Genomic DNA, 25,291 nt, shown 5'->3' with positions numbered 1-25,291 from the left:
TTTTTTTGCGTTACGCGGGCTTCTCACTGTTGCAGCCTCTCCCGTTGCGGAGCACAGGCTCAGCGGCCATGGCTCACGGGCCCAGCTGCTCCACGGCATGTGGGATCTTCCCGGACCGGGGCACGAACCCGTGTCCCCTGCATCGGCAGGCGGACTCGCAACCACTGCGCCACCAGGGAAGCCCTGCCCATTTTTTAATTGGGTTGTTTGACTTTTTATTATGAGGCTGTGGGAGTTATTTATATATTCTAGATACAGGACCTCTGTCAAATGCACGTGTGTGTGTACATGTGTAATATATTGAGTATGTTTTCTCAGACTGTGGCTTATCTTTTCAAATTTTAAATGGTGTCTTTTGGTGAACAAAACTGTTTACCGTTGAACTCTAGTTCATTAATTTTTTTCTTTTATAATTAGTGTATTTTGTGTCCTGCCTACAAAATCTCTGGCTATATAAGGCTATCAACATAGTCTGCTATTTTTTTTTTCTAGACGCTTTTATTTTTAGCTTTTATGTTTAGTTCTACGACCCATCTTGAATTAATTTTTGTGGATGGTGTGAGATGGAGGTTAAGGTTTTATTTTTTTCATACAGCTATTCAGTTGTTCCAGCATCATTTGTTGATAAGATGTTTCTTTTTGCACTGAATTGTCTTGCTGCCTTTGTTGAAAATCAATTTATATGTGCGGGTCTATTCTTGCCTATTTTGTCATTGATCTATTTGTCTAAACTTATGCCAATATTACATTGATTTAATTTCTTTCTAAAATTAAAAAATTTTTATTTATTTATTATTATATATTATTATTCTTTTTTGGCTGCACCACACGTCTTGTGGGATCTTAGGTTCCTTGACTAGGGACTGAACCTGGGCCCTCGGCAGTGAAAGCACAGAGTCCTAACCACTGGACCACCAGGGAATTGCTACATTGACTTAATTTCTATTGCTTTATAATAAGTCTTGAAATCATGTACTGTAAGTTCTCCAAATTTATTCCTTAAAAAAATTGTTTTAGCTATTCTAGGTTATTTGTCTTTTCATATGAATTTTAGAATTAGTCTGGCACTTTCTATTTTAAAAAGCTGGTTGGGATTTTGATTGAGATTGCACGGAATCTAGAGATTGGTTTCAGGAGAATTAACATCTTAACAATATTGAGTCTTCTAATCCATGAACACGGTACTTCTCTCCATTTAACTTCTCTCTTCAAAGTTTTCTGGTTCCTAGTGTAGAGTTCTTGCACAACTTTTGTTAATCTCTAAGTATTTCATATTTTTGATGCAATTGTGTAAATTTTTTTTTATAAATTTCATTTTCTAATTGTTTGTTGCTAATATACAGAAATACAATTGGCTTTTGTATGTTAAAGTTGTACCCTGTGACTTTGTTAAATTCAAGGATTTAAGGGGAGCTTGTATGCAGATTGTTGGGGCATCTCCTTTGGTGGTTCCCTCCTTTCTGGGATTTTCCAATTTCATATCCAGCCACTCTGGCAGCCCCAAACTGTGATCTCTTAACTCCTGAGCCCAAGACTGCTGCTTTTTGCTTGAATTCTATATGCCATGCCAGGGGACTGAGAGTGCCCATGAAGAAAAAACTGGATAAATGTGGCCCCCACTCAGTGTGGCTTCTATCTTTCATGAGATGTACCTCCTCCTGTTTTTGGTTACTCTCAAATGGCTTCAAAACAATTATGTTTTTATATTTTGTGCAGAGCTCATAATTGGTACTGACAGGAGTGGCAGTCTGATACAAACTGCTCCACCATTACCAGAAGCTAGAACTATGTGCAAATTTAACTTGAAACATTTCATAGACTTCAAATTTGCTCAACCTCTAAGCGAGGTCCTTATTGGCTAACACTAGTTGTAAAGATACCTCAATTTTCTTACTCAAAATAATAATCTGAATACTTTTAAGAGGATCGGATGTGTGTTAGCTTGAGGTGAGTATCCCCTGAACTTCCTTCTGCCTCAACTGAATGATTCTCTTCCTTTTTGTGTTCTTGATCTCTGGGCTGCAGCTCATAAAACCAGCCAGTCCCCTTTTCTTTAGAAACTCTCCCTCTCTGGCTTCTCTGATATGGCATTCTCTATGCTTCTGGATGCCCTTTTTCTGTTTTCTTCATTGCTTCTTCAGCCATCAATTCAGTTCTTGGCCCTTATTTTTCACACCATAACTGATATCTCAGGGAAACACCTATTCAAATTGCTTCTGTAAAGAAAGTTTTTGTTTGAAATAGGGGACTCACTGAGTGGGAACTTCAACCAATCTGAAGGTCTTTCAAAACAAATTGTCCGGGCTTCCCTGGTGGCGCAGTGGTTGAGAGTCTGCCTGCCATTGCAGGGGACACGGGTTAGTGCCCCGGTCCGGGAAGATCCCACATGCCACGGAGCGGCTGGGCCCGTGAGCCATGGCCGCTGAGCCTGCGCGTCCCGAGCCTGTGCTCCGCAGCGGGAGAGGCCGCAACAGTGAGAGGCCCACGTACCACAAAAACAAAAACAAAAAAACAAAAAAAACACAAAATTGTCCGTAAGAGGGCATTTGGATGAGCAAATTGCTCACAGTGTTTTATTCTGCAGTGAATTATTTCCACTGGTGGTGCAGCAGAAGGGAGAGGGGAAGAATGGTAGACTGAAGGCAGAGGAGACTCTTTGAGTTCTAGAAGTTTGAAGTATCTTGAGATTAGAAGGGACTTTGTTACAGTGCTTCCTTTCCCAGGGGTGATTTACAAGATAGAATATAGCATTTAAAGATGAAATGATAAAGGTATACTACTTCCTTTTAACTTAGCAGGAACAAAATCAGAGTAAAATGATCTTTTCACTTATTTAAAAACAAGGCAATTAATGATAAAATACTTCTATTCCACGTATAGTAATTTGCTCCTACCTGTTGTTAAAATTAGTACAGTAAGTAAGATTTCTACAGCCCAACTGGCAAGGTTCCCGAACATCTGCTAAACAGGTCAACATGGACACTTCCACTGGATTATATTCACAAAAGCGATCAAACTCTTGCCAACTCTGTGTATTGCCCCAGCTCATGCTATAAAGTTTAGTGCACAGTTCCCTGAAACAAAAGAACAAATGAAGAAACGTACAGATGAGCCAAATGAATAAATATTTGATTTGCATAAAACTTGAACTCTATGAACTGTACTTTAGAACATAAATGCAAAAAAAAGTACAAAAACCAAAAGACTAAGATCTATCTTCTAGAATTTAGAGCCTGAAAAAGTAATCTTTTATATGAAAAAGTTAGCTTTATTATCCATCTCTTTCCTTTTTGCTATGGTTTCTAGAAAGCTCAGTGCTAAATTTAATGTTTAATTATAGTATTTGTACATCCTTATTCTTGGCACAATTATTCCCCTTTATATTTCTGATCTCTCTTTTACCTCTACTTGAAGTAAGGTAAAGCATATGGTGTTGCCTCCACAAAGATATAGTCCACTATATTTATACTTCAATCACAGGAGGCAAAACTGTGACATGATCCTCAGACTCCTTTTTTTTTTTTTTTTTGCGGTACGCGGGCCTCTCACTGTTGTGGCCTCTCCCGTTGCGGAGCACAGGCTCCGGACGCACAGGCTCAGCAGCCATGGCTCACGGGCCCAGCCGCTCCACGGCACGTGGGATCTTCCCGGACCGGGGCACGAACCCGCGTCCCCTGCACTGGCAGGTGGACTCTCAACCACTGCGCCACCAGGGAAGACCCAGACTCCTTTCAAGAAGCATTATAGACTTAGGGTTCACTGGATTCTCCCTGAAAATGTATCCCCAAGCCACTTATATTCCTTAAGATATACCAAGATAGCCTACATGTAAAGGCTTTATGAATTCCAAAACTGCTATAAACTACTGTATATAGTAATATATACTATATATATATATATATATATATATATACACTATTGTAGTATGTATGCATTTTTATTTCAGTACTCGATGATTATAAAGCAACTTCAGTGCATGTATAAAGCTAAAATAACATCAGTATCATTTCCAAAGTGCTTTCATACATTATATTCATTAGTTTAATTTTTAACATTTATAAATGTAATAAAAGTATCAAAAAAAAGTAACACATAATATAAAATTTTAATACTACCGGAATATGCAAAATCACAAGTAGAAATTCTCCACCCCTGTCACATTTTGACTCTCATAATTACCCCTATGAGGAGGGTATCTTTACTTTTATAAGTTTGCTCATTCACTCTACCAGCATTTATTGAGTGCCTGTTTTGTGTCAGGCCCTGTTGAAGGCACTGGAAATGCAGTGGTGAATAAAAGAGACAAAGTCTCTGCTCTCAGTTGAGCTTACACATCATGGGGATGAGAAAGCTGATATCAAGATCCATTAGGTAGGGACTTCGCTGGAGGTGCAGTGGTTGAGAATCTGCCTGCCAATGCAGGGGACACAGGTTTGAGCCCTGGTCCAGGAAGATCCCACATGCCGCGGTGCAACTAAGCCTGTGCACCACAACTACTGAGCCTGTGCTCTAGAGCCCATGAGCCATAACTACTGAGCCCACGCACCACAACTACTGAGCCTCTGTGCCTAGAGCCTGTGCTCCGCAACAAGAGAAGCCACAGCAATGAGAAACCCACGCACTGCAACAAAGAGTAGCCCTGCTTGCCACAATTAGAGAAAGCCTGCACGCAGCAACTAAGACCCAACGCAGCCATAAAAAAAAAAAAAAAAAAAAAAAAAAAAAAAATCCATTAGGTACCTTGATCTGGAAATCAGTCCTTTCTTTAGTCCTAACTTTCTGTATGACCTTGGACAGACTGTTTAACATCTCAGAGTTAGTTTTCTATATATATACAAGAATTATACAAATTGACATCAGTCATAAGATGATACAAGTCATCTTGTAAGGTTTCATGAGGATGAAACAAGATGAAAGTGAAAGCATTCAGTAAACCATAAAACCTTACATCAAGGTAAGAGGTGCCATATTTCTTACTGAAATTCTGGGATGACACAGCCAGTCCTATCTCCAGTGACTACAGGGCATAAACTCTTTTGTAGACATTCAAAAAAGTACTCAGCATCCCTCCCATATGTACATTTATCAATTCCTATCAGCAACACAATTTCCTGAATTATAGGGCCAACTTAACTTCTCTTTTAGCCCTTCTGTTAATTTTCTTTGGATATTTCCCAGATTTTTTCATATCTTTGATAAAGTCTGATGAGCTATTCTAGGCACAATTTTTTGCTAAAGTCCATCCAATTTAGAAACCACAGGAAAGATCGTTTCACTCCTCGTATGTCATATTCATTTCAGGATATTCTAGTAATATGTGGTACCTTTTCGCCCAAAATATCTCTAATAAAGCAAACTTCTGTTTCGCCTGTGTTAAACCTTTACCTTATCTCCATTTATTCTTATCTATAGATTGTGTTTCCTCCAACCTACACAAATAGTATTGCCAATTTTTTATCCCTAAGTGTATCATCCAAATGAATGCCAATACACTGCTGTCTAACTTTGGATATAAGTGTCAGCCCAGGTTATTCACCAACATATGCAAAAAGTTGATTAAGTTCAAAGTTTCACAATTTAACAAAAAGAATATCCCTTAGATGTCTGGTCAAAACATCTCCTAAATTGTAAGCTTACTTGATGATAAACTCGAGGGTAGAATTCATATTGCATCATCTTTAAATATTTATTGCCCTGCCAATGCTAAACCTCCACACCCCAAAACACAGTGCTTTTAGCTCAATGTACAAAAACAATGTTCTATATATACATCATGCTCAATAAATATCTGCTGGATGAAAGAATGATTTTATATCTTCTAGACTCTTAAGACTACACAGTGCAAGAACATAATACATATTTGCTAGACTTAAATTCATTAATTAAAATGCTATTTTCTACTGTTTTTAATAAAGGAAAATGAGGTACTAACCTACACGTTGAAGTGTTTGCTTTAGAACAACAGTGCAATTTAGCGCCATCAAGGCCTGTAGAGGGAGGAGGGTGTACAGTGACTCCAGGGTGAACAGATTGTGAGCTTTCAAGAAAACACTGCCAAAGTGGATCCTGAGGCAAAGGCTGGGTCTTACAACCCTCGATGAGGCCATCAACAATCTCCATTTCTGTTTTCTTAGACATCAGAATTCTCTTGCAGGCATTTTGGCAAGCATGATCTTCAGCTCTGTCACAGCAATATAAACCTACATTTTCAGAATATAAGTGGCTTAATTAGCTGGTTTTATGCCATGCATTGCTCAGACAGAAGGACCCAGTGGTGTACTGGAACCTGTCACTACTCTTGAGTCATGTCAATTTCTCCAGGATACTAAGCCTACCAAATTCTCTCTCCATTACTTTGCAATATAGCAAATAAGTGAAAAGCTAAAGGTAGACTAGGTATTTATTCCCAGATTCACCACTGTGCCCAATCATGGGATCTCCAGCACTATTCCTAGATAAATGAAAGGTCCTCTTACACCTAAGAGGTCCTTACATGCAAGGCATTTTATGTTCCTGGAAAGGGTATTGTAGATCAAACTGGAATTATTTCATGCTAGAAACAGCTACCTAAAAGGGATTATGTTCTTGACATAATGAGAAAGATGACTAATTTTAATAGCAATAACCACAAATACTGTATTTCATTACATTCTGGGAAATAAAGCTTTTACAAATCTGTGCAAATGAATTAATCTAAATAGTAATTTAAATAATACAATTAAAAACTCTGACAAGATATCAGTTTGCTTCTGCCTTTACTTTTCTATAAAAAATCAGAAAGCAAGAGAACACTTTCAACCAGTCTATAGGACTCAGAGGGCTTCTTTGAAGTAGTTTTCTTAGGAGTATGACTTCTTAAGACGCTTATTCAGGCATATCTGTTATCTGTCTGTAGCTTTCTTTTCCGGATTTCCTATGTATTAGCACAGACATTTGAGATGGTTGTTCTACCCTTAAAACATTTTTCTGCCTTTTTTTTTTTTTTTGAGCTGCTATCTATCAACGTTGCTTCAGCAGCACCTCTCTATAGCCTAAATGTCAGTGAAGACAGATCTGCCTTTAAAATGAATGAAGGTTATTATGGCAAATGCTTCACCCTCTGATTTTCATCACACAACCACACAAATGTCATAAGCCTTAGAGTTCTGCTTTAGATTCTGGCCAAACAAGGCACATAGCACTGCTTTTGAGTTTACAAAAACAAGTCGTTCAATATCCCAGTGTAAATCAAAACACTGGCATCTGGCTTCTGAGTCTTACAAGTCTCTAGCCAGTTTTGCTTAATTAGTCAGTTCTTAAAGTCTGATCATCTCTAAATGAAGGAAGTGGATTATAGGCTTTCCAAAGCTGAGATTTTGAAGACCCCATAACATGCAAGTTCATTAGGAGGCCCTAATTTTTTTAAAGTATCAGGATCTCATTTATATTGATGTTTTTATTATAAAAGTAATAAATTTCATTGGTAAAATTCAAACATTACACATCCATATAATGTGGAACAAATAGGTATATAACTAAAAATGTACCTTACTATACACATTTAGTTCTGAAACTTGCTTTTTTTTTGCTTATTACATCTTGGACTTCTGTAAACATACATCTTTTTTTTTTTTTTGTATTGAAGTATAGTTGATTTACAATATTGTGTTAGCTTCACACGCACAGCAAAGTAATTCGGTTATACATATATATGTTGGGTTTTTTTATTCTTTTCCATATGTTGTTACAAGATATTCAATATAGCTCCCTGTGCTATACAGTAAATCTTTGTTGTCTACCTAGTTTGTATATGGTAGTGTACATCTTAATCCATACTTCTGATTTATCCCTCACCCCACCCCCCTTCCCCCTTGGTAACCATAAGTTTGTTTTCTATGTCTGTGAGTCTATCTGTTTTGTAAAAAGTTCATTTGTATTATTTTTCAGATTCCACATATAAGTGATATCATTTAGTATTTGTCTTTGTCTGACTTACTTCACTTAGTATGATAATCTCCACTCCATCCATGTTACTGCAAATGGTATTATTTCATTCTTTTTTATGGCTGAGTAATATATTCCATTGTGTGTGTCTGTGAGTATGTGTGTGTGTGTGTGTGTATGTCACGTCTTCTTTATCCGTTCATCTGTTGATGAACACTTGGGTTGTTTCCATTCCTTGGCTATTTTTTTTTAAAATAAATCTTATTTAATTATTTTTGGCTGCATTTGGTCTTCGTTGCTGCGCATGGGCTTTCTCTAGTTGCGGCGAGCAGGGGCTACTCTTCGTTGCGGTACACGGACTTCTCAATGTGGTGGCTTCTCTTGTTGTTGAGCACGGGCTCTATGTGTGGGGGCTTCAGTAGTTGTGCCACGAGGGCTTCAGCAGTTGTGGCTCGTGGGCTCTAGAGCACAGGCTCAGTAGTTGTGGCACATGGGCTTAGTTGCTCTGCAGCATGTGGGATCTTCCCAGACAAGGGCTCAAACCTGTGTCCCCTGTGTTGTCAGGCGGATTCTTAACCACTGGGCCACCAGGGAAGCCCCATGCCTTGGTTATTGTAAACAGTGCTGCTATGAACATTGGGGTGCATGTATCTTTTTAAATTAGTTTTCATCTTTTCCAGAAATATACCCAAGAGTGGGACTGATGGATCATATGGTAACTTTATTTGTAGTTTTTTAAGGAACCTCCATACTGTTCTCCATAGTAGCTGTACCAATTTACATTCCCACCAACAGTGTCAGTGGGCTCCCTTTTCTCCACACCCTCTTCAGCATTTATTTGTAGACTTTTTGATGACAGCCATTCTGACTAGTGTGAGGTGTAATTCTTTTCCTTCTCTCATTGTAGTTTTCTCTTTTTTATTTATTTTTAAATTTTATTTTTGAATTTTATTTCTTTATACAGCAGGTTCTTACTAGTTATCCATTTTATACATAATAGTGTATGTATGTCAATCCCAATCTCCAAATTCATCACACTATCCCCCATCCCCCGCCACTTTCCCCCCTTGGTGTCCATACGTTTGTTCTCTACATCTGTGACTCTATTTCTGCCCTGCAAACCAATTCTTCTGTACCATTTTGCTAGGTTCCACATACATGTGTTAATATACGATATTTGTTTTTCTCTTTCTGACTTACTTCACTCAGTATGACAGTCTCTAGATCCCTCCATGTCTCTACAAATGACCCAATTTCATTCCTTTTTATGGCTGAGTAATATTCCATTGTATATATGTACCACATCTTCTTTATCCATTCGTCTGTCGATGGGCATTTAGGTTGCTTCCATGACCTTGTTATTGTAAATAGTGCTGCAATGAACATTGGGGTGCATGTGTCTTTTTGAATTAAGGTTTTCTCTGGGTATATGACCAGTAGTGGGATTGCTGGGTCATATGGTAAGTCTATTTTTAGTTTTTTAAGGAACCTCCATACTGTTCTCCATAGTGGCTGTATCAACTTACATTCCCACCAACAGTGCAAGAGGGTTCCCTTTTCTCCACACCCTCTCCAGCATTTGTTGTTTGTAGATTTTCTGATGATGCCCATTCTAACTGGTGTGAGGTGATCCCTCATTATAGTTTTGATTTGCATTTCTCTAATAATTAGTGATGTTGAGCAGCTTTTTTTTCTTTTTTTTTCTCAGTATGCAGGCCTCTCACTGTTGTGGCCTCTCCTGTTGCGGAGCACAGGCTCCGGAGGCGCAGGCTCAGCAGCCATCGCTCACGGCCCCAGCCGCTCTGCGGCATGTGGAATCTTCCCAGACTGGGGCATGAACCCGTGTCCCCTGCATCGGCAGGCGGACTCTCAACCACTGTGCCACCAGGGAAGCCCCTGAGCAGCTTTTCATGTGCTTCCTTGCCATCTTTATGTCTTCTTTGGAGAAATGTCTATTTAGGTTTTTAGCCCATTTTTGGATTGAGTTTTTTTTTAATATTGAGCTGCATGAGCTGTTTATATATTTTGGAGATTAATCCTTTGTCCGTTGATTTGTTTGCAAATATTTTCTCCCATTCTGAGAGTTTTTTCATCTTGTTTGTAGTTTCCTTTGTGCAAAAGCTTTTAAGTTTCATTAGATCCCATTTGTTTATTTTTGCTTTTATTTCCATTACTCTAGGAGGTGGATCAAAAAAGATCTTCCTGTGATTTATGTAAGAGTGTTCTTCCTATGTTTTCCTCTAAGAGTTTTAGAGTGCCCAGTCTTACATTTAGGTCTCTAATCCATTTTGAGTTTATTTTTGTGTATGGTGTTAGGGAGTGTTCTAATTTCATTCTTTCACATGTAGCTGTCCAGTTTTCCCAGCACCACTTACTGAAGAGACTGTCTTTTCTCCATTGTATATCCTTGCCTCCTTTGTCATAGATTAGTTGACCACAGGTGCGTGGGTTTATCTCTGGGCTTTCTATCCTGTTCCATTGATCTATATTTCTGTTTTTGTGCCAGTACCATATTGTCTTGATTACTGTAGCTATGTAGTATAGTCTGAAGTCAGGGAGCCTCATTCCTCCAGATTCGTTTTCTTCCCTCAGTACTGCTTTGGCTATTTGGGGTCTTTTGTGTCTCCATACAAATTTTAAGATTTTTTGTTCTAGTTCTGTAAAAAATGCCATTGGTAATTTGATAGGGATTGCATTGAATCTGTAGATTGCTTTGGGTAGTATAGTCATTTTCACAATACTGATTCTTCCAATCCAAGAACATGGTATATCTAACCATCTGTTGGTATCATCTTTAATTTCTTTCATCAGTGTCTTACAGTTTTCTGCATACAGGTCTTTTGTCTCCCTAGGTAGGTTTATTCCTAGGTATTTTATTCCTTTTGTTGCAACGGTAAATGGGAGTGTTTTCTTAATTTCTCTTTCAGATTTTTCAACATTAGTGTACAGGAATGCAAGAGATTTCTGTGCATTAATTTTCTTTTTCTGAATTTTTGAGTTTTTAAAAATATATATCAGGTTCTTATTAGTTATGTGCATTAATTCTGTATCCTGGAACTTTACCAAATTCATTGATTAGCTCTAGTAGTTTTCTGGTGGCATCTTTAGGATTCTCTGTGTATACTATCATGTCATCTGCAAATAGTGACAGCTTTACTTCTTCTTTTCCAATTGGTATTCCTTTTATTTCTTTTTCTTCTCTGATTGCTGTGGCTAGTACTTCCAAAACTATGTTTAATAAAAGTGGCAAGAGTGGACATCCTTGTCTTCTTCCTGATGTTAGAGGAAATGTTTTCAGTTTTTCAACACTGAGAATGATGTTTGCTGTGGGTTTGTCATATATGGCCTTTATTATGTTGATGTAGGTTCCCTCTATGCCCACTTGCTGGAGAGTTTTTATCATAAACAGGTGTGGAATTTTGTCAAAAGCTTTTTTCTGCATATATTGAGACGATCATATGGTTTTTATTCTTCAGTTTGTTAATATGGTTATCACATTGATTGATGTGCATATATTGAAGAATCCTTGCATACCTGGGATAAATCCCACTTGATCATGGTGTATGACCCCTTTAATGTGTTGTTGGATTCTGTTTGCTAGTATTGTGTTGAGGATTTTTGCATCTATATTCAGAAGTGATATTGGTCTATAATTTTCTTTTTTGGTATTATCTTAGTCTGGTTTTGGTATCAGGGTGATGGTGGCCTCATAGAATGAGTTTGGGAGTGTTCCTTTCTCTGCAATTTTTTAGAAGAGTTTGAGAAGGATGGGTGTTAGCTCTTCTCTAAATGTTTGATAGAATTCACCTGTGAAGCCATCTGGTCCTGGACTTTTGTTTGTTGGAAGATTTTTAATCACAGTTTCAATTTCATTACTTGTGATTTGTCTGTTCATATTTTCTAGTTCTTCCTGGTTCAGCCTTGGAATGCTATACTTTTCTAAGAATTTGTCCAATTCTTCCAGGTTGTCCATTTTATTGGCATAGAGTTGGTTGTAGTAGTCTCTTAGGATGTTTTGTATTTCTGTGGTGTCTGTTGTAACTTCTTTTTCATTTCTAATTGTATTGATTTGAGTCCTCTCCCTCTTTTTCTTGATGAGTCTGGCTAATGGTTTATCAATTTTGTTTATCTTCTCTAAGAACCAGCTTTTAGTTTTATTGATCTTTGCTATTGTTTTCTTTGTTTCTATTTCATTTATTTCTGCTCTGATCTTTATGATTTCTTTCCTTCTACTAACTTTGGGTTTTGTTTGTTCTTCTTTCTCTAGTTCCTTTAGGTGTAAGGTTAGATTGTTTATTTGAGATTTTTCTTGTTTATTGAGGTAGGCTTGTATTGCTATAAACTTCCTTCTTAAAACTGCTTTTGCTGCATCCCATAAGTTTTGGATTGTCGTGTTTTCACTGTCATTTGTTTCTAGGGGTTTTTTTAATGATTTTTTTAAATTAATTTATTTTATTTTTGGCTGCACTGGGTCTTTGTTGCTGCACCCGGGCTTTTCTCTAGTTGAGGTGAGCGGGGGCTACTCTTTGCTGTGGTGCACTGGCTTCTCATTGCGGTGGCTTCTCTTGTTGCAGAGCACGGGCTCTAGAGCGCAGGCTCAGTACTTGTGGCACACGGACTTGCTTGTTCCATGACATGTAGGATCTTCCCAGACTAGGGCTTGAACCCGTTCCCCCTGCATTGGCAAGCGGATTCTTAACCACTGTGCCACCAGGGAAGCCCTCTAGGTATTTTTTGATTTCCTCTTTTGATTTCTTCAGTGATCTCTTGGTTATTTAGTAACGTATTGTTTAGCCTCCACGTGTTTGTGTTTTTTACGTTTTTTTCCCTGTAATTGATTTCTAATCTCATAGCATTGTGGTCAGAAAAGATGCTTGATACTATTTCAATTTTCTTAAATATACTGAGGCTTGATTTGTGAACCAAGATGTGATCTATTCAGGAGAATGTTCCATGCACACTTGAGAAGAAAGTGTAATCTGCTGTTTTTGGATGGAATGGCCTATAAATATCAATTAAATCTATCTGGTCTATTGTGTCAGTTAAAGCTTGTGTTTCCTTATTAATTTTCTGTTTGGATGGTCTGTCCATTGGTGTAGGTGAGGTGTTAAAGTCCCCCACTATTACTGTGTTACTGCTAATTTCCTCTTTTATAGCTGTTAGCAGTTGCCTTATGTATTGAGGTGCTCCTATGGTGCACCATATATATTTACAATATTATATATAATTGTTATATCTTCTTCTTGGATTGATTCCTTGATCATTATGTAGTGTCCTTCCTTGTAACATTGTCTCTTGTAACATTCTGTATTTTAAAGTCTATTTTATCTGATATGAGTATTGCTATTCCAGCTTTCTTTTGATTTCCATTTGCATGGAGTATCTTTTTCCATCCCCTCACTTTCTGTCTATAGGTGTCCCTAGGTCTGAAGTGGGTCTCTTGTAGACAGCATATATATGGGTCTTGTTCTTGTATCCATTCAGCAAGCCTGTGTCTTTTGGTTGGAGCATTTTATCCATTCATGTTTAAGGTAATTATCGATATGTATGTTCCTATGACCATTTTCTCAACTGTTATGAGTTTGTTTCTGTTGGTCGTTTTCTTCTCTTGTGTTGCCCACTTAGAGAAGTTCCTTTTGCATTTGTTGTAGAGCTGGTTTGGTGGTGCTGAATTCTCTTACCTTTTGCTTGTCTGTTAAGCTTTTGATTTCTCCATCGAATCTGAATGAGATCTGTGCTGGGTAGAATAATCTTGGTTGTCGGTTCTTCCCTTTCATCACTTTAAGTATATAATACCACTCCCTTCTGGCTTGTAGAGTTTCTGCTGAGAAATCAGCTGTTAACCTTATGGGAGTTCCCTTGTATGTTATTTGTCATTTTTCCCTTGCTGCTTTCAATAATTTTTCTTTGTCTTTAATTTTTGCCAATTTGATTACTATGTGTCTCGGCATGTTTCTCCTTGGGTTTATCCTGTATGAGACTCTCTGCACTTACTGGACTTGGGTGGCTACTTCCTTTCCCATGTTAGGGAAGTTTTCAACTATAATCTCTTCAAATATTTTCTTGGGTCCTTTCTCTCTCACTTCTCCTTCTGGGACCCCTATAATGCAAATGTTGTTGTGTCTAATGTTGTTCCAGAGGTCTCTTAGGCTGTCTTCATTTCTTTTCATTCTTTTTTCTTTATTCTGTTCTGCAGCAGTGAATTCCACCATTCTGTCTTCCAAGTCACTTATCTGTTCTTCTGCCTCAGTTATTCTGCTATTGATTCCTTTTAGTGTATTTTTCATTTCAGTTATTGTGTTGTTCATCTCTGTTTGTTTTTTAATTCTTCTAGATCTTTGTTAAACATTTCTTGCATCTTCTTGATCTTTGCCTCCATTCTTTTTCCGAGGTCCTGGATCATCTTCACTATCATTATTCTGAATTCTTTTTCTGGAAGGTTGCCTATCTCTACTTCATTTAGTTGTTTTTCTGGGGTTTTATCTTGTTCCTTCATCTGGTACATAGCCCTCTGCCTTTTCATCTTGCCTATATTACTGTGAATGTGGCTTTTGTTCCATAGGCTGCAGAATTGTAGTTCTTCTTGCTTCTGCTGTCTGCCCTCTCACTCATTGTAGTTTTGATTTGCATTTCTCTAACAATTAGCAATATTGAGCATCTTTTCATGTGCCTGCTGGTCATCTGTATGTCTTCTTTGGAGAAATGTCTATTTAGGCCTTCTGTCCATTTTTTGATTGGGTTGTTTACTTTTTTGATATTGAGTTGTATAAGCTGTTTGCATATTTTGGAAATTAAACCCTTGTTGGTCGTGTTGTTTATAAATATTTTCTCCCAGTCCACAGGTTGTCTTTTCATTTTGTTTATGGTTTCCTTTGCTGTGCAAAAGCTTATAACCTTGAGTAGGTCTCATTTGTTTGTTTTGCTTCTATTTCTTTTGCCTTGGGAGACTGATCTAAGAAAATATTGCTAAAATTTATGTCAGAGAATGTTTCTCCTATGTTCTCTTCTACGAGTTTTATGGTATCATGTCATATAATTAAGTCTTTAAGCCATTTTGAGTTTATTTTTGTGTATTGTGTGAGGGAGTGTTCTAACTTCATTGATTTACATAATACGTCTTCCAGTATGTTGATTGTATAATGTAGTTATTATACAGATATATAATTTATTTAATCAACTTTAATCAATATCCTATTGGTGGATGTTTAGGTCATTTAAAATTTTTCTCTATACCAGCAATGTTGTAGTAAACATCCTTTATATGTATAGATGTATTTTTGAAAATTTGTGAGTTTTTGTGAAGGATAATTTCTAAGAAATAGAACTGCTAGATTAAAAGGTATGATTATTTGAAAGTCTCATGGGCATAACCCAATTTTCCCTCTTAAAGTATCCATACCAGTGAATTTTCCCACTTCAGAATAGAGAGTGCCTGTTTCTTCACACCCTTGACAGCCCTGTCTTTCTTGGCATCTTTTAGCTGTGATGATAATGTCCAGTCTGCCAAATCTAAAGACCAAAGGAAGCCTGGTATTTCCCAAATGACCCAGACTGTAGATATCTTCAAGAATTTACTTCTTTTTTTTTTACAAATTATTTTACCAAAGATTGAAATGAGAGGAATATGTGGCTTTTACTTACTATCTGTTGGGTTCCTCATTGGATAAGATTGGGTATAATTGTTTACACAGTGTATTAATTGTGGACTAATAGAGGCACAATAATTTTCCACTGCTTTGATCTGAGAAGGACCAGGAGAAGAGTCTGTTCGAAAAATGGCTTGACAGTATTCTCGGCAGTTTGTGTGATGGCCTGCATAACTGCAACAAACTGAGCCCACTAGGGGAAAAAAAAAGATTACATTGAAATGAAATCAGCTATTTGCTAACATTAAATCATCATAATAATGATGGAACAATATGTGTCTTTTTGAATTTCAGAAATAAAACCATGACATAGAAGACACGTAGTTAAAGTCAGCACTACTATAAGCATGGCCATGGGGACATTCAGGTGCTCACTGGTCTGAGAAAGTCATTATTTGTCAACTTATAGTCTATAGTGCAGTGGTTCTCAGCAGGAGCAGTACCAGCCCCTGGGAGAATTTGGATGCATGTGGAAGTGTTTCTGGTTTTCATGATGACTTAAGGATGACTGCTGGCATTTAGCACATGGGGGTCAGGGCTGTGCAACGTACAGGAAAGTCTCATATAATCGAAACTGTCTCCCAAAATGCTAATAGCACCCATGTTGAGAACCACTGGAACAGCTTCCTTCCACGTTGGATCTGTGGAGATTCATAAACAAAGCAAACCAAAGCAAAACAAATCAAACATATCAAAATAAAACAAAACCCCAAATACCTCACATTTATAAAATAGGACCAGTAAAAACCAAGAGATATCAGGACCACTTCATAAATTTGCAAATTATATAACTGTCCATCTTGAAACAAAATCCCTAAAGTTCTATACTGTTTGAAAATCTCCAAGACTATGCCTAAATTGAAAGTGCTCACCTCAAAACTGATATGACTTGCTTCAACACTGAAAAGTAAAACCCACATTTGGAATAAACGATTCTGGACGTATGTATTTTTAAAAATCAAGGTGGACTATTTAAGGTATCTGGGAAGAGCAGGATGAGTGGCTGGGGGTGCAGATGTGGGATTTATAATGAAGAACAAGAGGTCCTCATAGGAGAGGCTAAGGGGTCTGTGGGAGGCTGAAGGGAGCCAAAAGGGTAGAGGTATGGCTGGAAAAGGTTAAGAAAATGGCAGGTAGGAAACCTCTGATAATAATTAGGGATGGTTATAGAGGAACCAGAATCAGGTTTCTGGTGGATACCACAGACTAAGGAATGAGCAGGGAACTCAGGTGACTTCCAGAAATAATGATAATGATAAAATCATATACAAATGAACTAAAGTAGGACTACACTGATAGCAAGACAAGCTTCTTTCCTGGACAAGGAAACTGTTTCATACCTATTGTGCCAGCTAAGTTTCTGATTTGAAATTACTAACAAACTTACATTGTTCATTGCTGAATTGTTCATTTTAATCACAAAGAACAATCATTAATGGCTACATTTATCATTGTCAACCTCAATGAAGCTAAAACTGGGGGCAGGGGTGAGGGATGCTGAGGACAGAGGAGACAAGTGAGAACAGGACAAAGATGCCTGTCTTCTGATGCCCCAATTCGGCTGGCTTCCTCACAGCGTGGGAGGATAAAGGATTATGTGCTAAACACTATCTGGAAAATCTTGAACTAAACCCCAGTTAGAAAGAGTAGAAGATAAAGTACAGACAGCTAATGTTTCTTATACTTTAATACACCCCACTGCCAAGCTCACCTAACAACTCTTTACTCCTCACACGTGTTTCCCCATCTCCAACTGCTCTCGCTGTTCCCTTCAGCTGGAATTCCCTTCCTCCAATCTCTACTGCTCACATCATGTCCATCCTTCAAGGCCCAGTTCAGCTACCAACTCCATGAAGTCACCTCTAAGTGCCCCTGCAAGATGTGATCCCTCCTTCCTCTGAACTCCCGTGGCACCTTATCAGTAACTCTATCCCATACCCACCATGTCCCAGAGTTCTTTGTGTACAGGTTGTGTCCCCCACAGGTGTGCATCTGCCCTGCACAGAGCAAGTAGTCAGTGACTATCTGCTGAATGAACTGAGAGGCAGCCCTCAGCTAGTGCTGCAATTATATTATGTTATATTACGTGGGAGTGTTCAACTTCTGTTTATCCAAGTGGGGCATGATCTTCCTCTAAAACACCCAGCACTGATATCTGCTTTGTACATCTGTAATTAGGACATGGGAATTGTTAGAATTCATGAATGGCCCAAACACTCCAGAGGAAAGAGCCTATCAGAATCTTGCTGTGCACATTCCTTCAGACGGTTTAGTAACAGCCTAAGTTATAATGTCAGAGTTTTGGCAATATTTATAACAGCTAAATCATATTCTGTAAACCATGTTTTTCTCTTTGGATTGCTTGCATAACCATCAACAATATACTTACTTTCATTTCTGCTAATGCAACTGAAAAGAGCATTCTGTAAATTAAAGGAAAAAAACAGAAATTAACAACCACATAGAATTTCTAATTTTATTCCACTTTTATAGTTATATGGAAATCAGGATATCAAACTATTTAATCCTTCTCTAAATCCAAGATTAAAAACAAAGAAACTATGATATAGCATTCTGGTGAAAAGAGAAACCATCTTCTAATACATTTGGGGGATCAAGATTATCACCCAAGCCATAAGCTGACCACATTACAGCAAACCAAGTTTATGTAAAGCTGTACCAATGTGTGTATGTGGGGAAAGTACAATGTAGTAATCTCAATTGTTTCTTGTAGAACATAAAAAAGCTTTCAGAAAATAATATAATAAAGGTTATTTAGGGAAATACGTATTTCATATAACCACTGCATTTTAGAGTTGAAAGGACCTTGGAGATCACCTCTAATTGTTCTCAAACCTGGCCATGCACTAGAACACCTGGGCTTCCTAGGCCTTACCCTAGACTACAGAATTGGAATTTGGGAATGAAGCACAGAAATCTAAATTTAAAACAAGGCCTCAAAGATGATTCTTATGCAGCCATCCTGGGGCCAGAGTTGGGGAATCTCTCTACCATATTACAGATAAAGAAACCATTTCCTTAGCAGGGGAGAGACTGCCCCAGGTCACAGAGCAAGTCAAAAGTAGAATCTGAGACTAGAATTAATGTTTTTAGATCTCTTAGATCACTATTCGGAAAATATCACACTGTGTTAAAGTCACTGTAAGGAAAATAAACAAAACAAGACAAACAAAAACGTCCTTGTACAATGCTATTTGGATAATCAGGGCTTGTAGACTATGATTAATATCACACTTGGAAGAGAATAAATTCTTAAAAGAATATGGGCATAAATAAAAGGTAGATGGAAAACAAGTACACCCTTATTAATGAATAGAGATGATTTTGGCTTTTATTTGCAACTAACTTCCAAGCTGGCTACGTGATCTAGACTTATTAAAGGATCAGCTTTACTGACACTTAAAACCTAGCTTCAAGGATCCATCTAGATAGTTGTGTAAAGCTGTACTGCATTTTCTCTACTAAATAATATTCTACTGTAGGAATAAACCACACTTGATTTATCCAAAGCAAAACAAAATACCCAGGACCCATAGATAAGGGCTAAAGAATTCACCCAGTATGAATTCTTTCTGTTAGAGATCTCATCAAATAATATAAAATAGTGAAAAGTAAATATTCTTGGTATTCTTTAATACTGGTCTTTTTTATATTTCTCTTCATCCATGTTTCTTTGTTTTAGTTTGACTTTTCAGCTACCCATTATAGGTAGCCCTCTATTTTGGTTCAATGGTTTCAGGAACACTTTCAATAAAATGATCTAAATCAATATTAAAAAGTCATCTGCTACCATGACTTCCTTGGTGGTCCAATGGTTAAGACTCCAAGCTCCCAATGCAGGGGGTCCGGGTTCGATCACTGGTCAGGGAACTAGATCCCGCATGACGCAACTAAAAGAGCCCTCATGCTGCAAGCAACTGAAGATCCCACACGTGGCAACTAAGACCTGGTGCAGCCAAAAAAAAAAAAAGTCATCTGCTACCGACTTTCCAGCCCCTCTTAACTGGGTAAATAAAATTCTCATTGCCCTTCTCTTTTCTTTTTTTTGTTTGCTTTGCCTTTTTTGGCTGAGCTGAGAGGCTTGTGGGATTCTAGTTTCCTGGTGGAACCAGGGCCCTCAGCAGTGAAAGCACGGAGTCTTAACCACTGGACCGCCAGGGAATTCCCTGCCATTCTCTTTCTAATATGCTGGTTGTTCCTCTTGTTCCTCTTGGTTCCTCTTGGTTTTGGCTTTTTTGGCCTTGTTCCTAAAGAAGTATGTTTATTATCTTGGTGGCTGTCCTGGGTTACATGGCCTGATTTCCATTTTTGTTATTCTTCCAGTTACTCTTAAAGTCTCTAGAGTTGTGGTTTTCAAGTGGAGGTAATCTTGCTTCCCAGGGGGCATATGGCAATGTCTGGAGACATTCTTGCTTGTCATAACACGGGGAGGTTGGGGTGTTCTACTGAACTGACATCTAGTAGGTAGAGGAGTCTAGAGATGCTGTTAAACATCCTACAATGCATAAGACAGCTCCCCTACAACAAAGGATTATCCGGCCCCAAATGTCAATAGTGTCAAGGTTGAGAAATTCTGCTCTAGAAACTTACAAATTTGTTCAAGCTTGATTTTTTTTTTAATTTGATCTTAAAAATAAAAGAAATATCACTCTGGGTCAGCCTTGTGGATCACTTAGCTTCAGAGAGAGGTACTAAAGGACACAAAATCTGAAAAATGTCAGAGATCAGCTAATCCAACTCATTTGACAGAAGCCAGAGTCTGAGGCCTAGAAAGGAGAACTACTTATGGACCCTAGCTTTCACCCACAAATGGGTTGGCAAACTATGGCACCCAGGCCAAATCTTGCTCGCTGCCTGTTTTTGTAAGTAAAGTTTTATTGGAACACAGTCACACCCATTCATTTACATATTGTATATGGTTACCTCACACTATAATAGGAGAGTTGAGTGGACAGTAAGCCTAAACTGGCTGGTAAGCCTAAAATATTTGCTTTCTGACCCTTCACAGAAAAAGTTTGCTAACCGCTGATATAGAAGGGCTCAGCTGTCTCTCTTGATGTCACATCCAGAGCTCAGAGATGTTCCCTAAGCATTTCTCGTTTCCCTTAATGTTCACTGATAGACCTTGCATGCATAGCATTACTCTAACTTGTTGAACTAAAAACTTTTATATTTCCACGTGACAGCACCTCTAGTGTTAATACCATTTTTACATCTCTTTCTTTATCTTTACCAGTTTTAAGGTTTCAAAGTATGGTCCTTATAGGGAATAGACTGGCGGTTGCCAAGGGGGAGGTGGGTGGGAGAGCGTTGGATTGGGAGTTTGGGGTTGCATGGTATATATACCATGCAAACTGGTATATACAGAATTGATAAACAACAAGGTTCTATTGTATAGCACACGGAACTATATTCAATATCCTGTGATAAACCATATTGGAAAAGAATGTATATATATGTATAACTGAGTCACTTTGCTGTACAGCAGTAACACAACATTGTAATTCAACTATACTTCAGTAAAAAATGAAATTAAATTTAAAAAAGAATGGTCCTTCACTCAAGTATACTGGTATTTGATGAATTCATCAATTCTCTGTTGCTTACTTTTCACGCATCATGATTTTATCATATCCCCCTCTTTGATAAAAGATTCTTAACCTTAGGTAACTCTACCTAAGGTATAAACTATAGGTAACTCTACCTTTTCACTGCTAAAACTACTGCTGACTAGTTTGACAGGGCTTAAGACACACATGAGTTACAGCTCTGGCTGACAGTTTCTTCATTTCTTAAGATGGTCCATCAGGGTCTTAGCTAGTCAATTCTTAAGTCTTTCAAATGTCTGATCGCCATCTAGTGGCAAAAGTGGGCAGTAACTGAGGGTTTATACTCAGTTGGGTTTATACCAAGCCTCTTTTTTTTTTTTCCTGTTGCAGAGCACAGGCTCCAGACGCACAGGCTCAGCGGCCATGGCTCACGGGCCCAGCCGCTCCGCGGCATGTGGGATCTTCCTGGACCGGGGCACGAACCCGTGTCCCCTGCATCTGCAGGTGGACTCTCAACCACTGCGCCACCAGAGAAGCCCCCAAGCCTCTTTTGATCTTCTGCCACCAATATTAATACTCAATGTGACTCCATATAGCAGCTCCCTCACCCCACTCATCTTACTCTATAAATCAAAATTACAGTGTAACTGAGGTTAGGATCTACAAAAACCTCAGAGACCCAAAGAACATGTCAGTATGTAAGCGTTGACAGCAAGAGACCTTCAAGTCCCAAAGCCTTCACTATACAGCTGGATAGAGATGTACACAGTAAGCAAAGGGCAAAGGTGGGGCTAGAACCCAGATTGCTCTGCCAGTGCTCTCCCATGACACTATCCTGTGAGCAGACTTTGGATTATTATTCTGAATGCAGCCAATGCAAGGTTGAATTTATGTCCATAGAGTAACCTATTTTAAGTCTATTTTTTAAATCAACATCTTAAATTGTGAAAAAAATCATTTACTTGAAGTATTATTATTTCCCTTAAAAAATTTTGATCATGAAATCTTTCCTCAGGCAGCTGCTTTCATTAGCCAGTTCCCTGCCCTACCTAAAATGGTTTTTGAGAACTGCAGTAAGCCCTCCCACCTGTGGGCACACCTAGCAGAAAAACTAAGATACAGAGTGAAATCAAAGTCAAGGGAACCCTATGTGATCCTTTATGCCACACTGACCTTCCTTCTGGGGGGAAGAGCCACTGGGGTCCATCTGCGAGGTAGACTCTGCGGCTCTAAACTCTTGCTCAGAACTTGGCTCTGCAGATTTATTTTCTGACCTGGCCACTCACTTTTCTACTTCAGTGACCCCTTCTGGCATTTCTCCATTTGTCCACTTGTCTCAATACTTTCTCTGTCCACTGCCCTTCTACTACTACTGGTCCCTCCAGCTTCCCTTTCTCACCAATGATGAGGATGATGAAAATGAAACAAACATTTCACATGAATCTTATTAAAAACAAACAAAACCAGGTTTGAATCTTGGATATTTTAGTCACTTCTGGACAAAGACCCAAAAGAGTACATTCTATGAACTGTTATTAATGTTTCCTATTCCCAAGGCTACTAGTTAAAAGGGGCTGCTTTGTTCCTAAGGTCTCAATAAATAAAATCTGTTTGCTTTTCACAGATGGACTGAGAGTTCTCCCGGTTTGAAGTTTTGCATGAAGAATCTAGCTTATTAAATGCTAAGTTGGGGCTTCCCTGGTGGCGCAGTGGTTGGGAGTCTGCCTGCCGATGCAGGGTACATGGGTCCATGCCCCGGTCTGGGAAGATCCCACGTGCCGCGGAGCGGCTGGGCCCGTGAGGCCTTGACCTTTTTTTTTTTCTTTTTTTGGCCACGCCGTGCAGCTTGCAGGATCTTAGTTCCCCGACCAGGGATTGAACCCAGGTCATGGCAGTGAAAGCACCGAGTCCTAACCACTGGACCACCAGGGAATTCCCCAATAACTGACCTTTAAAAACATGTTTTTTAAACCTCCACAAGGTATTTTCTCCTTGTTGTGGACACCATGGCTTTTTAGTAAAAAAAAAATCTAAGTGACTAGAATATGTAAAGGAGTTTAATAGGACATGGATATCACTAAACAAATGACTCTTCAGCCTCCCAAATAATAAATGTCATTTCAATAGTGGGATAAAAATGAAACCCAAAACTGAGATAAGATTAATAGGTCCAGACTGCTCAGAGAAGTTTGCTCATTATCACCCAGAGCATCCAACCAGCTGGAAGCAAATTCACTGGCAAATAATACCTGCAGAGTAACATAAGGTCTAGAATACAGTTTACACAGAGTATGTGTTTGTGGCAAATGGACTGCAGCAATGGCCCCAATTTTTTACATTTCCCTGTATCTATTTCTCTCACACTAACTCTGGACTTAGTCATGTGATTTGCTTTAGTTAAGTGGACAGTAGCAAGCATGAGGTAAGTAGAGACATGCACATATACTTGCATGTTTCCACTTCTTTTCTTGGGCCCCTGCCACCACCATGGGAACCTGCCTGAGCTAGCCTGCTAGAAGGCTGGGAGAGACACATAAAGGAGAGCTGAGCTGACTTAGCCAAGGGCATCCTAAACCAGCCAGACCCTGGCTGACTTGCCAGCTGACTGCAGATGCACAAGTGAGCCCAGCCAGAAGCAGCTAGGCCTGCTAAATGCACCAGAAATAATAAATTATTATTAAATAATAATAATTCTAGGCTATGGAGTTTTGGGATGGTTTGCTACACAACATTGTGATTACAGATACAGTATTCAGTGCTTTCTCTGCTCATTCAAAGAATGCCTGATTCATAGACATTTACACAGGGTTTTCACATAAAACTGCTATTTACTCTGAAACAAAGAAACTTGTGTACTGTCCAGAGTGGGAAAACTTTCTATTAAAAAATTCTATCTATAAAAATACTAACTGTAGCACCTATTTACAGGCAACAAATTTTTGTTCATCTTTTAAGTCTTACCTGCTCTGTGAAGACTTCCCCATTACCCTGGGAAGGGTTTTTTCCTTCAGGCTTCAACGTGTCTTGCACAGACTTCTAGCAACGTACTTGTCTCACTGTATTGTAACGGACTATTTGAATTTCTCTCTTCCCATGGACTAGGCTATGAACTTCTTACAGACAGTGGCTAAATCCTTCCATCTTTGTACTCTGAGAACAGTGCCTGATACATATTAAGTGTATCAACTCAATGAATGTTGAAGGAATGAATGAATGACATGCATGCAAAGACAACTGAGACAATGGACTCTGTCCTAGCAACTCAAGACTTTAGCATTAAAAAGTGACTTGAAAACAAAGACTTACACTATATGGTGACCAATGCTATAATAAAGCATGTCAAGTGTTTATAAATAGCAACTAATTTTGTGTGTGTGACGGTAGAGGTCTGAGCAGGAAAGGTTTTAAAGAGGAACCATCTAAGCCAGAATTTCAGTAGGGGTTATGGCATGCTGGGGTGGGGTGGGGGTGAAGGGGAGTTCTTATTTGTAATATTTGCTGATATGTGTGGTATAAATACCCCCATCACAGCTGCTTTTCAAGTTAAAAGCTGGCTTGCCAAATTCCTGAATATTTAACAACCAGTTCTCCCTAGCTGGTAGGAGCTGGCTCCAGCCTACTAATGGATGGGGATGATAGGATGGATTCAGGGAACAGGAATTCCAGGAGGGCAACAGGTGGTACAACTACAACTAACAAATACAACACATGGTAATCTGGGAAGTTATAAGCAGTAAGCTGCTGAAGCATCAAGGAGGGAAGAGTCAGGGGCTAGGTCAGCATCAAGGAGGGAAGAGTCAGGGGCTAGGTCGAGAAAAGCTTAAGTATACCAGGCTGAGGAACATGAACTCTATCTTACAGGTGAGCCACTGAAGAGTTTCAAGGAAGGGAGTGATATGACCATATTTGGTCTTTAAAGAGGTCACCCTAGGAGAAGTGGAGATAGTAAATAAGAGGAGAAATTATAGACAGGAAAGCTAGTTGGGCGGCTATTGTAGTTGTCCCCCAAAGTGGTATAAAGGCCTGACGTAGGCAGTAACTGAGGATCTGGAAAGGAGACCAATTTAAGACATATTTCAGAGGCAAATCTTTCGAGCTTAATAGCCAGTTTTTTTATTTTGTTTTGTTTTGTGGGAGGTGGTGAGAAAGAAG

At 38.7% G+C, this 25,291-nt stretch overlaps 1 protein-coding gene across 3 annotated transcripts in view; it reads right to left on the bottom strand.

Annotated features, from left to right (window-relative positions):
- RECK (reversion inducing cysteine rich protein with kazal motifs) overlaps positions 1–25,291 on the bottom strand; it is a 72,488-nt gene that overhangs the window by 24,229 nt on the left and 22,968 nt on the right. Inside the window, exons 7-10 of one of the 3 annotated variants that reach the window (XM_024763072.1) lie at positions 17,959–17,992; positions 15,565–15,762; positions 5,933–6,200; positions 2,895–3,074 (exon numbers count right to left, since the gene is read on the bottom strand). In XM_024763072.1, the coding sequence (XP_024618840.1) occupies positions 2,895–3,074; positions 5,933–6,200; positions 15,565–15,762; positions 17,959–17,992 (680 nt within the window). The remainder of the gene's footprint in view (positions 1–2,894; positions 3,075–5,932; positions 6,201–15,564; positions 15,763–17,958; positions 17,993–25,291) is intronic. The other 2 variants (XM_024763074.1, XM_024763073.1) reach the window with 2 other exon arrangements.

This window comes from Neophocaena asiaeorientalis, unplaced genomic scaffold (genome assembly GCF_003031525.2).
Source record: "Neophocaena asiaeorientalis asiaeorientalis breed wild unplaced genomic scaffold, Neophocaena_asiaeorientalis_V1.1 scaffold449, whole genome shotgun sequence".
In the NCBI taxonomy this organism is placed as follows: Eukaryota; Metazoa; Chordata; class Mammalia; order Artiodactyla; family Phocoenidae; genus Neophocaena; species Neophocaena asiaeorientalis.
Note: the sequence above shows the minus strand (reverse complement) of the source record. Positions and strands in the feature narration are given on the sequence as shown.